This window comes from Erinaceus europaeus, chromosome 23 (genome assembly GCF_950295315.1).
Source record: "Erinaceus europaeus chromosome 23, mEriEur2.1, whole genome shotgun sequence".
In the NCBI taxonomy this organism is placed as follows: Eukaryota; Metazoa; Chordata; class Mammalia; order Eulipotyphla; family Erinaceidae; genus Erinaceus; species Erinaceus europaeus.
The window spans coordinates 1,856,361-1,872,067 of NC_080184.1; the positions used below are offsets into that span (position 1 = coordinate 1,856,361).

The 15,707-nt window shown below is 53.7% G+C and overlaps 1 protein-coding gene across 1 annotated transcript in view; it reads right to left on the reverse strand.

Annotated features, from left to right (window-relative positions):
• The window catches only part of PTPRS (protein tyrosine phosphatase receptor type S), a 78,170-nt gene that overhangs the window by 34,130 nt on the left and 28,333 nt on the right, over window positions 1–15,707 (reverse strand). Inside the window, exons 5-6 of the mRNA XM_060182073.1 lie at window positions 14,082–14,270; window positions 8,367–8,477 (exon numbers count right to left, since the gene is read on the reverse strand). Coding sequence (XP_060038056.1) covers window positions 8,367–8,477; window positions 14,082–14,270 — 300 coding nt within the window. The remainder of the gene's footprint in view (window positions 1–8,366; window positions 8,478–14,081; window positions 14,271–15,707) is intronic.

The following is a 15,707-nucleotide window of genomic DNA, read 5'->3' on the forward strand; positions in this document are numbered from 1 at the left end:
TGAAATCCCCCATTTCCTTCTGGGGTCACCAAACGAGGGGGGGGTTAAAGCCAGACCCCCAAGTGCTCAAATCACAGCCTGGGGTCATGGAAAGTGTCCGAAGCCCCTGGGACCCCCCCAAAAAAAAAACCCAGGCTCATGGAGACCATCCTAGGGGGGACTGAAGGCCATTGAGGGGGGCTCAGAGATGGAAGACGCCCCCCACAACAGATGCCCCATTTCTATCACCCCCAGGAGGCCCCAAAAAAGACCCCCCCAAAAAAAACCCATTTACACCTGCTCTTGGGAAATAGCCTTTTTCAGACGTGAGGCCATTTTTCCCCGGCTGGTTTTCAGGTGTGTGTGTGGGGGGGTCCTACAAGGGGCAGGTGTTTGAGGGGGTCTTCTGGGGGGACCCCCACGTCCCCCCACCCCCCCCGGAGTGGCCGACCCTGTGTTCTGCCCAGTTCGGTGCGGACACCCAGCCCGTGTCCCCTCCAGCCCCCCCCCCACGCCAGGAGGGAACTCAGGTGTGTGTGTGCAGACACCCCCCACCCGTGGGACCCCCGCCCCCCGTTACCGACCTGAATGGAGGGTCCAGGCGGGTTTGGGGGGGCACCTGGCTTGTCCTCACGTCGCAGCTGGTTCTGCGTCCCGGCTCTTCCGGGGGGGGCACCGAGTCGCTGGGGGGTGGCAGGTGGCTGGGACGCCCCCTTTCCCCCCACACCCCATGGGTGAGTGAGGCAGGGGGGGACGGGACGACGGGGGGGGGTGGACACGGGGAGAGAGCAGGAAAGTGGATGGGGGTGGGGGGGCCGCTTCAAACCTCAATTCACATGAGAAAGACCAAAAAAAAAAAAAGGAAAGAAATAACAGAAACAAAAATCAATCAAATTAAATAACCCATCCACAGGAGAGAGAGAGGAGAGAGAGAGAGGGAGAGAGACCTTCCCTGAGGCGGGAAGAGACAGAAACTCGAAAGCAAAAATAAAGACGTAAGATCAAGAAAGAGAAAGAAATAAAAAAAGAGGGGTGTGGCGGGGGGCAGGGGAATGTGGAGGGGAGAGGCAGGGGTGTCGAGGGGAAGGAGAGAAACTCAAAAAAAGTGAGGTGGTCTGCTGGAGGTGGTGGGCAGGGACCCCAAGGTGTCAGTCAGGCTCAGCAAGCCACAGCTCCCATGGGTGCTGGGAGGGGGTGGGGTGCGGGAGGGGCTCTGCTGGCTGCTTTGGGATCTAGGGGCCCCCACTTTTTTGAGGGGGGCTCCTCTGGACTCCAAAGTGATGCATTTTGAGGGGGAGGGAGGAAGGTGGGAAGAAAGAGGACTAGATACCCACAACTTTCTGCAGGTTTTGGGGTGAGGGGGTGTGATTTCAACTTAGATTACACCTGTCGTGTTTTTTTTTTCTTTTTTTCTTTTTTTTTTGGTGGGGGGGGGGTTCGAAATTCAGAGCCTGTTCCTTCCGGGGGCCCCCTCACTCTCTCTCTCTCTCTCTTTCTCAAACCCAGCATCCTGGGTAGTTGGTTCACCGTTTGAGATTTAAAGCTTTTATTTTTCCCCCTCTTTATAATTATTATTTCTTGGGGGGTGGGTGGGTGGGAGAGGTACTCTCTCACACACTGCCACTGCTCCCACCCACCCACCTACCCACCCACAAGCCAGGCTAGTTTGATCTGGGAGTTCGGCAGGTAGGACAGTTCAAAGAGCAGTCTCCCTCTCTGAATGGGGGTGGGTGGGGGGACACTGGAGAGGTGACAGGCTGCACCCCTACCCTCAGGTGACAAGGTGTAATCTAATATTCCCCACGCCCCCCCAAAACTCCCGCACCCCAGGACATAGGACGAGAGCCAGTGCAAAAAGGGGTGACAGGCAGGCAGCAGGCAAGGGGAGAGAAAGAGGCTTAGAGAGAGCTCAGTGTTCCCCAGAACAGAGCCCTCCCTTCCCCACGGGACCCCAGATGGAGAAAGAGCCCCCCCCCCCCCCGTCTCTCCTCGGGATCTGGGGGAGGGGAGCGGGTGGGATGGAGAGAAAGGTGGACGTCCCTCCCTATCTGCCCAACAGCCAGAGACGGGACCCCATGATTGCACCTGAAATGGAACGGGGGATTGAGGAAGGATTCTGAACCTTGTCCTTATATATATATTTTTTTTTTGGGGGGGGGGAGGGTCAAGGGGCAAGAGAGAAGGGAGATGGGGGAGGTCACACACCCACTCATCACACAGTCTGGGTGTTGGAAATGCCATTTTAAAGACGGATGTTCTGGGGGCGGGCGGCGGTGTACGCGTCTCCGTGCACAGTGCACAGGACCCGAGAGGTTCCCACCTGCAGGGACAAAGCTTCACGAGCGGTGAAGCAGGGCTGCAGGTGTCTCTCTGTCTCTCTCCCTCTCTGTCTCCCCCTTCCCTCTCAATCTGGCTGTCTCTAATAATAAATCAAACTAGATCAACAAAAATTAAATTATATATATAAAGTCAACCCATCTTTGTGGCCTTGGGAGAAGCCCTGCAGTCTCCAGTGGAGGGAGTGGGGACGCAGAGCTCTGGGGGTGGGGGCGGGGTGGAGTTAGACCCCTGTTGTCTTATGATTTTGCAAACCAACATTGAATCCCTAATAAAAGTAACTCATGAATTAAATAAACTGAAATGTAAAGAGACATAGGTTAAAAAGTAATTCATAAATTGAAAACTGAAATTCAAAAAAATACATTGTTATAAAGATAAATAGTGATAGAAAGAAAGTCAACCCATCTCTGTGACCTGGGGAGAACCCCTGCATTTCCAATGGACGGAATGGGAATGGCGTGGAATTGTACCCCACTATCTCATAACTTCGTAACTCAATATGAAACCAGTAATAAAATTATTTTAAAAATACTATCTTGCTCTGTCACGTGGCAAATCCAGAGGCCACCTTGGCCCGCCACTAAGAGGCACTGTCACCGCTTACAGTTTTCAAAGTCACAAAATTTAGAAGATGAACAGCGGGGTGTGGGTGGAGGTGTGACTCTGGGCTTTTTTTTTAACGGGCAGGGAAGACAGCAGGATGGTTCTCAAAAGACTCTCCTGCCAGAGGCTCTGAAGTCCCAGGTTCAAGTCCCAGCACCATCATCAGCTAGAACTGAACAGGGCTCTGATCTCTCCTTCCTTCCTTCCTTCCTTCCTACCTACCTACCTACCTACATACATACCTACCTCTCATCTATCTATCTCATTAATTAAATAATGTATTACTAAGAAAAAGACTCTCCTGCCTGAGGCTCTGAGGTCCTGGGTTCAAGCCCCAGCACCACCATCAGCCAGAGCTGAGCAGGGCTTTGGTCTCTCTGTCTCTGTCTCTCTCCTTTCTGTATCTGCCATTAATTAAAGCAAACAAATAGGGGCTGATAGAACAGTGATTCTGCAAGCAGACTCTCCTGCCTGAGGCTCTGAGGTCCCAGGTTCAAGCCCCAGCACCACCACCAGCCAGAGCTGAGCAGGGCTCTGTCTCTGGGCTCATAGAAACAGAAGGACAGTGAGGAGGCTTGGAGAGGGCAGGATGGGGGGAACTGAGGTCCCTGAAGAAGGGCAGTGACCTCCCAATAAGCAAACCAAGACCCCCGCAAGCCCTCTGGAAGAGAGAGATCAGAGGCTCAGGCCACAGAGTCAGGGAGAAACAGATTTTTTTTCTTTCTGGAATCCAGATCTTAAAACGTAGACCACTTGCCTACACTGCCCCAAAGGTCAATTCAGACCTTCAACCACCCCTCGTTCCCTCATTCATTGGGGCCCATATATTGTTTAAAGAGACTCTCTTTTATATCTTTTTTTTTTGGGGTGGGGTGGGTTACGGGGGCAACTTTTACAACTGGCTGAAAAAGTAGACATGAGAAAAAAAAATCCTTTTCCTGACCCCTGGACCTAATAATTGGGATTCCAGGGCTGGGGAGACAGCAGGATGGCTCTGCAAACAGACTCTCCTGCCTGAGGTTCTGAGGTACCCGGTTCAAGCCCTAGCACCACCACCAGCCAGAACTGAGCAGGACTCTGGTTAAAATAATAATAATAATAAATCCCCATATATATAGAGTTCTATAAAATCAGCAAGAAGAAAGACAGGGCCTTGGAGACTGGATAATGATCATCCAAAAAGACTCTCCTGCCTGAGGCTCTGAGGTCCCAGGTTTAATCCCCAGCACCACCATCAGCCAGAGCTGAGCAGGGCTCTGGGGCGGGGACTAATTAACTAACTAACTAAATAAAATAATTGGAATTCTAGAAAAGGCAGGGACAAGAGGGGAAGATTCAGGTGACCCCTCCCACCCCAGACAGACTGGCCTCTATTCTCAATAATAATATATATTGGGGTAGTGAGCTGGGGGCTCTGGGTTCAAGCTCTAAATAAACATTTTTACCAGGGGGGTGGGGGGCTGTTATTTTTATTTGGGGCTGGCATCTTCCAGGCCCTGATTTTCCTCCAAAGGTTTTTGAGGGAGAGAGAGAGAGAGAGACGAAGCTGGAAGTGAAAGGGGAGAGGGGGTGGGGCAAACGGAGGGTGAGGGAGGCAGAGAGAAAGAGAGAAAAAAAGGGGGGAGCAAGAGACAGAAAGAAAGAGAGAGAGGAGGGGAGAGGCTATAGCCAAAATTGCCCTGAGATTTTTTTTTTCCATTTTTTCTTTCCCAGAATTCCACAGTTCTGATGCTCAGAGATCTCAGAAAGTGACCTTACACAACCGTCATGAACAACTAAAAAAATCTAAATAAAAAAGACCCCCCGTGAGCAAGCCCCGGAGCCTGGGAAAAGTAGAGGGAGCAGCCACAGCTTCCTGGAGAGGCGGAGGCATAGCCCTCGTGAAGGGCAGGCTGTAGGCCTCGGAATTTCTTCCCAAGCCAGTCACAGTGCAATTTTTTTGGGTCTGTTTGTTTGTTTTCTAGACCTGTAGAGATGCCACTGTGGGGGCCAGCTGGTCGACCCCATGTGGCAAGGGGTGGGGGGGCATGTGGCCATGTCTGCCGAGCTCACAGTGCTGGTCTTCAGGCCAGTGGTTATTTCAAATGCTTGTTTTTATTTTTATTTTATCGTTATTTATTTTTGTGCAAGTGGGAGCTTTCTCTCCCCCCTACTGGGGACACCGGAGAACATGTCTACTTCGCTCCCTTCCAATGCGGCCAACACCCATATTGGACAAAGTCAGGGGGGCGTGGCCGTGAGCTTGGGCTCCGGGGCTGCTGTCACCCCAATGCCCCCCTCACTGCCCCCTCCATCTGTCTGCCCACCCCCGGTCACTTTCTGCTCTCCGGCACCCCAGTTGCTGGTCCCCTCATGCCCTCCCTCCGGGGACGGTGTTTGGGGAACACTGGCAGGACAGTCACGATGCGGGTTGCTTTGTATTTTGGGAGGGGGAGACCACCACACGAGACAGCGCAGCCCGGGGAGGGGAGCTGGGTGCTGGGGGGGGAGGAGGGAAATGACTCAGACCAGACAGCACCGCAGCACCACAGAGAACCCCAAGACAGGCCAACAGAACACTAAGGAAAAGGAAGGAAAATTAAAGAAAACTAAATAAAATTCAATGGGGAAAAAAAAATCAAAATAAATCACTTATTTTGGGAGGGGGGAGGAAGGGATTAGAAGGGGAAGAGGAAAAGGAGGAGGAGAAGGAGGGTTAGACTAGGAGTGGGTATGAGAGGAGGGAGGAAGGGAAGAGGGAGGGAGGGAGGGAAGGAAGCAGGGAAGGAGGGAAGGGAAAAAAAAATCAAAGGAAACCAAACTGATGAGCTTCCCCGCAAGACCCCATAAAAATCAATGTATCCATCAGAATGTAAAATAAAGAAAAATAAAGAAATCAAGGAATAAAAGGCTACAGCAAGAGAAATTAAATAAGTAACAGAAGCAGTAAAATAAAAAAAAAACCCACACCAAATAAAAAACACAACGCGATCACTGAATCTGAATCAATTCCATGAAGTGAAAAAGAAAAGAAAAGGGGGGGGGGGGATAATAAATTCCTTGCAAGGAAAACATGGAGAACAGAACAGGAGGAGGCGGCGATGGAAAAAAAGAAAAAAGAAAAAAAAAGGAAAGAAACCAGAACAGAAGGCGCAGGGGAGGGGGAGTCACCAAACCAGACAGACCAGAGGTGGGGGGTGGGGGGCATGCAGAATATTCCGGAACATTCCCAGCATGCATCAGGCCCGTTCCCATGACGACCAGGGGGTGCAAGAGACCCAGTCCAGTAGCATTCTCAGGGATGCAGACACGTGGCATGGTGCAAACTCAGGTGTGTGAGTGAGCCCGCCCTCCGCGGGGCGGCAAGGTGCGGCTGAGCGTCTTAGACCAACAGACAGAAGCGCGTGTGTGTGTGCGTGCGTGTGTGTGTGTGTGCGTGTGTGCACGTGTGTGCGTGTGTGTGCGCGCGCGCGTGTGCGTGTGTGCACGTGTGTGTGCGTGTGTGCACGTGTGTGTGTGTGCGTGTGTGTGCGCGCACGTGTGTGTGTGTGTGTGCGTGCGCGTGTGGCTGGCTGGCTTCGTATTTACTCCTTTATCTGTTATCTGTGTGCGAATAAACCTGCACGTGTCACTTTTTTTTCCTCTTTCTTTTTTGGGTACAATTCATTCATGTTTTTCTTTTATTTCTTTGTGTGTGTGTGTGTGTGTATGTTGTGTTGTTGTTTTGTTGCTGTTTCTTTTTTTGTAGCTGTGTATCTGCGTGTAAAAATGTGAGTGAAGAAAGTAAAAAAGAAAAAAACACACCAACCTTCTCGAAGCTCTGAGGAATGTAAAAGGGGTTTGATGCGGAACACAATGACATATGGGAAGAAGAGAGAAAATACGGGAAATACAGAGAGTAAAACGAGGACTTGCCCAGAGACTACAAAGGCTGCACATTTTCTTTCTCTCTTTTTTTTTTCTTCTCTCGGTCATATCATCTTTTTTTTTTTTTTCTTTCTTTGCTTTTTCCATTAAACCAAAAAGGAGAACGAAAGATGTCAACTCAAAAAAAAATCATAATAAATAAATAAAAGGGAAGAGCCACCACCTTCTTTCCCTTTTTCTTTCTTTTTTTCTAATTGGTTGGCTCTGACCTCGACGTTTTACCACATTTAGAAAGCCACCCCTTTTTGAACAACTTTTTCCCCATTTCTCGGGACCCGGGTCAGGGTTTCGGGGAGGGGAGGACCACTGGGCCCCGTGAAACTCCACTTCATATACACCCCACCCCAAAGGCTCGCGCCAAGGGACCCCCACCTCTGGGGGAGGGGGCGTGGAGGATACAAGAGGGGAGGCCCCCATCCCCCCAGTCCCTGGGGCCCCCCGCTTGAGATCCCGCTCTTCTTCCCCTCTGGGCCTCCCAGCCGAACCCCAGCCTGACCTGGCCCCCGCAAAACCACGGGAGTCCAGACAAGTGGTCCGTGGGGACCCCGGAAGGTACCGGCACCCATCGTGGGTGTCGCAGAGTGGAAGATGGGGGATGGGGACCCATGTCCCCCCCAAAAAAGGACCAGAGAGAACCAACTCCCCAGCTAAAGAAGTGGGGGTCCACAGGGAAGCAGGGGGCCATCCCCTCACTCTCCAGCCCGGGGAAAACCAGAAAGGCATCTATGAAGGCAGTTCTCGGGGTGCCCTTGGGGTGCAGGGTGAGGGGGACCCAGAGCTTCGGAGGTGGATCCGTCTCCCCAAGCCGTGCCCCCCCCAGCCTGGGGTGCTCCCCCAAAAAAAAAGCATGCAAACCCCCCCCGCACCTTGTGAACCCCAACAAGCCCTTTCTGACGAGGAGACCCGGACAAGAAGCTGACACCCCGCTTTGGAACAACCCAGGGGGGCCAGGCAGAGGGGGCGTTTTGATGGGTTTTCTCTTTTTTTGGGGGGAGAAGCCCCCCAAATCTTAAGCTAGAGAGGCCACGGGAGAGGTCAGAGGGGTGGGCAAGCGGGGAGCTTCGAGGCCACGGAGCAAGGTGGGAGGGGGATCAGAAAAAAAAGGGGGGAAGGCAAGCACGAAAAAGGGGGTTCACGTCACAACACGGAACACAGGAAGCTACCTGGTCTGGGGGGGCCCGGGGGTGACGCAGAGGCCCGCAGGCTCAAGCCCGACCCTCCCCGTCACGTCCCAGTCCCCACCCCACCCCCCGTGGGGGCTCCTCATAGCTGGTGGGTTTCTCCAGCTCACACCCCCCTCCCCATTTTCCAGAAACTGAGGCTGACAGAGAAAGGGACCCGGCCTGGCCCAGGGCCGCCCCCACCCCCCACCCCGCCACCCCAGGATCCTGGGGAGGGGTGTCCCCCTTCCTGTTTGAAGTCAGTGAGGAACGGCGGTGGGGGGGGTGTCGGGATGGGGGAATAGGAGCCAGAGAAAGAAGACGGGGTGAGGGGGGCAGGGGCCGGGGAGGGGTGCCCTGACATGGTGTCCTCCGTACCTCGGACGTAGAGGTTGGCAGGCGAGGAGTACCGCACCCCGGCGCTGTTGGCGGCCACACACTCGTACTTGCCCTGGTCCGTCTCCTCACTGCTCTCGATCTGCAGGGCACCTGCGGGCAGGGGTGGGGAGACAAAGCCCGGCCGGTCAGGGGAGCCCCGACATGGACCGGACACGCACGGCAGAGGCGGCGTCCAGGGTGGCCCGTCTCTTGTCCCCAGCCGGGTTCGAGAATCAGACGGAGAGGCTGAGTTAGCACAGAGGAAAAGGAGGGGGGGTCTCCTGGCTGCCCCCCCCCACTCGCCGTGCCCCCCCCCCCCGAGAGCCCCAGTCCGGCACTTGGGAGATCCGGGGGGACCTCAGAGGATGCTGGGATCCTGCCGTGAGGCCCCTTCCTTCCTCCCTCCCTCCTTTCCCTTCCCTTCCCTTCCCTTCCCTTCCCTCCCCCTCCTCCCCTCCCCTCCCCTTCCTTTTCTCTCTTTCTTTCTTTCTCCCCCTGCTGGTTTCTGGTTTCCATCTGTGCCCACGAATCAATGAATGTGTGTGTGTGTGTGTGTGTGTGTGTGTGTGTGTGTGTGTGTGTGTAAATGTGAGTGTAAGTGTGTGTGTGTAAATGTGTGTGTAAATGTGTATGTGTGTGAGTGTGTGTGCGTGTAAATGTGAGTGTGAGTGCGTGTAAATGTGAGAGTGTGAGTGTAAATGTGTATGTGTGTGAGTGTGTGTGCGTGTAAATGTGAGTGTGAGTGCGTGTAAATGTGAGAGTGTGAGTGTAAATGTGAGTGTGTGTGAGTGCGCACGCTCAAGTGTGTCTGGAATCTCAGGCTCGCAGGCTGGAGGTCCCCACGGGCCAAGGCAACTGGGCGGGCATTTCCTGATGAGCTGCCCTACCCTTGCATTAAGGCTGAAGAGGGAGAGAGAGAGAGAGAGAGAGAGAGAGAGAGATCTCAAATCTGTTTGAAACTTGAGCCAGACTGATTGAGCGAGTGTGTCACTATGCGCAAGGGGCCAGGAAGCTTTATGAGTGGTGGGGCAGGGCTGCAGGTGTCTCTGTCATCTATCTATCTATCTATCTATCTATCTATCTATCTATCTATCCTCTATCAATCTATCACCCATCATCCATCCATCATCCATCCATCTATCTATCACCTATCTATTTATCTATCTATCTATCTCCCCCATTTCCTCTTGATTTCTGGTCCTATCAAAGAAACAAATATATAGGGAGTCAGGCGGTAGCACAGCGGGTTAAGCGCACATGACGCCAAGCACAAGGACCAGGAGAAGGATCTCGGTTCGAGCCCCCAGCTCCCCACCTGCAGGGGAGTCGCTTCCCAGGCGGTGAAGCAGGTCTGCAGGTGTCTGTCTTTCTCTCCCCTCTCTGTCTTCCCCTCCTCTCTCCATTTCTCTCTGTCCTATCCAGCAACGACATCAATAACTACAACCATAAAAATAAATAAATAAAATATATTTAAAAAAAGATAAGAAATAAGTAAAGAGGAAGAGGAGGAGGAGGGGGAAGGTCCCCTTCCTCACCTCTGTGAGGGGGTAAGCATCTGAAAGTCTGTCTGAATCGCAGGCCGGACAGACAGACCCCAAGTGCCTGTTGACCGTGACTCAGTGAAAACAGTGAACACCCCCAAGAGCGTGTGTGACGCTGACCTCTCTGAGTGGGGGGGTCGTGAAGGGGGGCTGCCCTCTACTTCCTGCAAAGAGGCCCCCCAGTAACCAAGACCCCCCCTCACCCCGTATCCACAGACAGAGACACGGACACAGAAACCACACAGATGCTAGGTGGTGGGGTTCGAGGAGACAGTTTTGTTGTTGTTGTTTTTTGGGGGAGGGGCGGGGGCCTCCTCTGGACCCTGGGGGGAGGGTGAGCGAGTGCGGGGGGGGGGGTGAACCTCTTACCTCGGATCGGAGTGCTGTCTGCAAAAGGCAAAAGCAGAGACAATGTCAGTCCCAGGTGGGCTGGGGACGAGGTGGGGGAGCCCCAGGAAAGCTCCAGCCAGGCCTGTCCATTCTGGACGCCGCCCCCCACCGGGGGGGATGGGTATGAAAGGCCAGACAGCCCCCTCCCTAACCCCAGGGATCCAACAGGCCTTGCCCAGGAAGACAGGCAAGGCTCCAAGATGGAGCTTGAGTGGGAGCAATCTGGAGGACTGCCTGGAGGAGGTGGCAATCTTCCTGTGCAGAAAGGAGCTTAGTCTAGAAGCCCTGGGTTGTGTGTGTGGGGGTGGCACACGGGGTAGGGGAAGTCCCTGACCTCCCTCCATGTCTTTTTTTTTTTTGGGGGGGGGGAAGGAGAGGCACGGTGCAAGGAGATCTTGTTAGAGAGAGTGGGGGACAGGGGTTAGTACCCCGGGATCGGGCATTAATAAAGCAAACGGGGATGGGGGAGAGGGTTAGACAGGCCAATATGGGGGGCGGGAGGGGGCAGAGAAAGGGCAGTCGTACTGCGGGGAGACCCCCAAGACTGATGGAATTCAGGAAGGAAAAGAGGAAAAGAGGGATTGCTGTGTGAGCAGAGACAGAGAAGACGGGGCCAGAGGCCCCAATTTGAGGGTCGGGGTCCCTGCTTCTCTCTCAGCCAGGACAAGCCCCCCAGCCCCCCAAGGTCAGAGCTGTTCAACCAGGGGGTAAACCGAGTCCCAGGAGCAGCCCAGGGAGCTAATCCCCTCTTCTGCACTGGGGACCCTCAACTATTTTTTTTTTTGGGGGGGGTGCCAGGCTGCTCCCCACCATCTGGAAGGGAAAGAAGGTGGGGGGGTCAACTCCCTCCCTACCCCAACTCCAGCGTCTCAGTGAGCTGGGGCCCAGGTCTGCGGGGTGGTCTCCACTTTGGGTGGAGGAGGGAAAAGAAGCAAGGGGAGGAAAAAAAGAAAAAGAAAAAGTTGCGAAAGAGAAACAAGCCTGGAGTCTTGAGAAGTGGTACTGGGATGGCTAGCAGTCACTGTCACGATGGCCAGAATTCGCCGTTGGGTAGCAGAGAAGCAGATGGCACACGGGAAAAATGACGCCGGCTACACTATGCATGTGACTCAGAAATACGAATGTAGCTACTTGGTCATTCCACTGTAGTAAGAATCGGCCCTCGGCTTCATTCAGGCCGGGAGTAACAGATGAGAGAGACAGAAGGGAAAAATGAGGTCTAAATGGAGTAAAAGAAAAAAAATCAATGAACAATCAATAGAAAATAGAAATCAAATATTAAAAAAAAAGGAGAGGCAGTCATTCTCATTATAGTAAGAACGAGCCTTTGGCAGAAGGCTGGGAATTCAGGATTCAGAAAAATAAAATAAAATAAAATAAAAAACCACTCAGACCCAAGCCGTCTGGACACCCCCCCTTTTTGCCTCAGCCTCCAATACCCAAACTAATATTTTTCATTCTTCTTAAGACCGAGGCTCAGAATATGGGCGGGGGGTTGCTGGGACTTGGGAGCCCCCTGGAGCCCCCATGATCTCTCTCCTCAATATTTTATTATTTTTATTTTTTAAATTTTGTTTCCTCTTTTCCTTTTTGGGGTTCCTCTCCCTGCACCCTCCCCCCAGCTGCCAGGCTTTGGTGGGGGAAGGAGGGAGGACTGGGAGGTTGTTTTTTTTTTATTTGTTGTTGTTGTTGTTTTGGGGGGATTACGTTAGTTGACATCACACGTATGGGATTCCCAGGGGGGCTGTTAGTCGGGGGGGGGGACACAGGGTTTGGGGGTGCCGGGCACAGACTGGGACTTACCAAAGGTCTCTGAGCGGGTTTACGAGGTTTGGGGGGAAGGGGGAGAAAAGAAAAGACGGACATTAACAGGGGAACCAAGGCTGGGAGTTTGGGGGGGATCATCACGGGGAGGGGTCGAGGGGCACCAAGGCTGGGAGTTTGGGGGGGGAATCATCACGGGGAGGGGTCGAGGGGTGTCACTGAGGTTCCAGCCCCATTATGAGTGACTCCTAGAACCAGAGGGAGAGGCCTTGCTGGCTGGGATTCGAACCCGGGACCTCACGTGGCCGGAGAGTCCAGTAACAGCTGGAGGGGAACAAAAAGGAGGTGCTGGTCTCCCCAAAGGGAACCACACCCCCCAAAAAAAATAACAGTAATAATAAAAAACACAGATTCTAGGATTCTGCGTTCCCCCAAAATAAATAATAATAATAATAAATACAGATTCTAGGATTCTGCGTTCCCCCAAAATAAATAATAATAATAATAATAATAAATACAGATTCTAGGATTCTGCGTTCCCCCAAAATAAAAATAAAAATAATAATAATAATAGTAAACACAGATTCTAGGATTCTGCGTTTCCCCGAGGAAGGAATTCAGGGCTGCATGGGTTCTAGGGGGCTCGCTGTGTGTATGCTGGGGCTGGCTTTGGGGGTGCAGGACGCCCCGGAGTTGGGGGTCTGCGAGGGAGGAGAAAGCAACGGACAGACAGACAGACTTGGCTCTGGGCCTGTGACTCCATCCCGGGCGCGTGGGCTGTACCAGAACCCTGGACGTGAACACGAACGTTGACAGGACTCACAGACAGCCTCCTGCCACCCCCCACAGACAGACAGACACACGGGCACAGAGCGGGGGGGGGGGGGGGGGAACAACGAAACCACAGAGCCGCCTGGCCCCCCACCCGCCCGGCTCCCGGCTTCTGACGTGGAGATGCCCTCACCCCAGAACCCTCTATGGCTCCCTGCGAGCCTCCCGACCCCAGAAAACACTGCCAGGTTGCCGTCGGCTGCTGCACCCCATCTCCCTGCCTGCCCGGACCCCCGATACCCTCGGGTTCTGCTCCGGAAATCGGTCGGGAAGGACACTCTCCCTCCACCACCCTCTCTGGACAGTCAGAGCTTCTGGGGTCACCTGGCCAGCAGGTGTTAAAAGATGGAACGCCCGGCTTCCAATCCTCCTCCTTCCTGTCCCCACTGGAGTCTCGAGGGGTCAGTTTTGACGTTCTGCAAACAGACTCTCCTGTCTGAGGCTCTGAGGTCCCGGGTTCAAGCCCCAGCACCACCATCAGCCAGAGCTGAGCAGGGCTCTGTTTTTTTTCTCTGTCTCTCTCTCTTTCTTTCCATCCTATCCATCGGCCTATATACCCCTCCACCTATCATTGACCTTTCTCATTAAGTAAGTAATTAATACATTACAAAGAAAAAGACCCTCCTGCCTGAGGCTCTGAGGTCCCGGGTTCAAGCCCCAGCACCAGCATCAGCCAGCACTGAGCGGGGCGCTGGGTTCTCTCTCTGTCATTCACTGAAATAAATAAAACACCTCTTTTCAAAAGTTCCAGAGGGGTGAGGGAGAGACTGTAATAGTTCTGCAAACAGACTCTCCTGCCTTGAGCTCTGAGGCCCCGGGTTCAATCCCCAGCACCACCATCAGCCAGAGCTGAGCAGGACTCTGGTCTCTCTCTCTCTATTCCATTAAAAAATTAATTAATAATAAAATCAGGGGGGCGGGCAGTGGCGCGCCTGGTTGAGCACACACAGGACAGTGCGCAAGGACCCGGGTTCAAGCCTCCGGTCCCCACCTGTGTGTGTGGGGAAGCTTCCCGAGTGGTGAAGTGGGACTGCAGGCGTCTCTCTGTCTCTCTATCTGCGCCTCTCCTCTCCATCTCTGGCTGCCTCTACCCGATCGATAAAGACGATAAAGAAACAGGAGAATAAGGTCAGGAGGAGAAAGGGGAGAAGCAGATCCCGGCCTGCAACCCCCGCCCCCGGCCCCTCACCTGAGCGCAGCTGCTTGATGCGTCCCCCGCTGGACCCCGGGTCCACGGGCAGGAAGTCTTTGAACCAAGTGATCTCCGGGTCGGGGTTCCCGCTGGCGGCACAGAGCATGGTGGCCGTCCGCGTCCTCTCCACCACCTTCAGCTGCGGCCCCATGTCGATATTGGGGAAGCCGGGTGGCAGCTGGTCCTCTGGCGTGAAGGGGAGACACGGGACACACGCGTGACCACGGCCTCCCGCTCTGGTGACCTCCCCGCCTCCCACCCAAAGGGGAGATGGGTCCCAGGGCCGAAGGGACAAGAGCCGGGGGAAGGGGGGCTCCTTCAGGGTTGGCAGACGCCCCCCGGGACCCCACGTGCGAATTTATTTTGATTTTGATTATTTCCTCCCCGGAGCCCAGCTCAGCTCTGGCTGATGGTGGTGCTGGGGCTCGAACCTGGGACCTCAGAGCTCAGGTGGGAGAGTCTGTCTGCAGAACCCCTGTGCTGCCTCCACAGTCCTGCCTGCCTGCCTTCTTCTCTTTTTAATTATTTTTAAGGTCTATTAACAATGTTTGATTTAGGGGGCCAGGCAAGGCGTTACAGTGCTCAAGGGCCCTGGTTCGAGCCCCCGGGCCCCACCTGCAGGGGGAAAGCTTTGCGAGTGGTGAAGCAGGGCTGCGGGGGTCTGTCTGTCTCTCTCCCTCTCTGTGTTCCCCCTTCCCGTCTGCATTTCTGGCTGTCTCTGTCCAATAAAAAGATTTAAACTATAAAAAATATTTGACTGGGAGTCGGGCTGTAGCGCAGCAGGTTAAGCGCAGGTGGCGCAAAGCGCAGGGACCGGCGGAAGGATCCCGGTTCGAGCCCCCGGCTCCCCACCTGCAGGGGAGTCGCTTCCCAGGCGCTGAAGCAGGTCTGCAGGTGTCTGTCTTTCTCTCCCCCTCTCTGTCTTCCCCTCCTCTCTCCATTTCTCTCTGTCCTAACAACAACAACATCAAATAACCACAACAATAAAACAACAAGGGCAAAAAAGGGAATAAATTAATAAATAAACATAAAAAAATATTTTACTTATTTACTCTGGATAGACAGAGAGAAATGGAGAGTGGAGGGGAAGACAGAGAGAGGGAGAGAGACAGAGAGACACCTGCAGCCCTGCTTCACCACTCGGGAAGCTCTCCCCTTGCAGGGGGGGACTGGGGGCTTGAACCCGGGTCCTTGTGATGAGAACAGGTGCACTTAACTGGGTGTGCTACTGCCCGGCCCCCAAAAAAGATTCCCTTGCCTGAGGCTCTGAGGGTCCAGGTTCAATCTGCAGCACCACCATCAGCCAGAGCTGAGCAGGACTCTGGGGTCTCTTTCTCTCGCTTTTAAAAACAAAGAAAATATTTTTTGGAGTCGGGTGGTAGCGCAGCGGGTTAAACGCAGGTGGCGCAAAGCACAAGGACCGGCTTAAGGACCCCGGTTCGAGCCCCCGGCTCCCCACCTGCAGGGGAGTCGCTTCCCAGGCGGTGAAGCAGGTCTGCAGGTGTCTGTCTTTCTCTCCCCCTCTCTGTCTTCCCCTCCTCTCTCCATTTCTCTCTGTCCTATCCAACAATGACGACATCAATAACAACAACAACAACAATAACTACAACAACAATAAAAAGG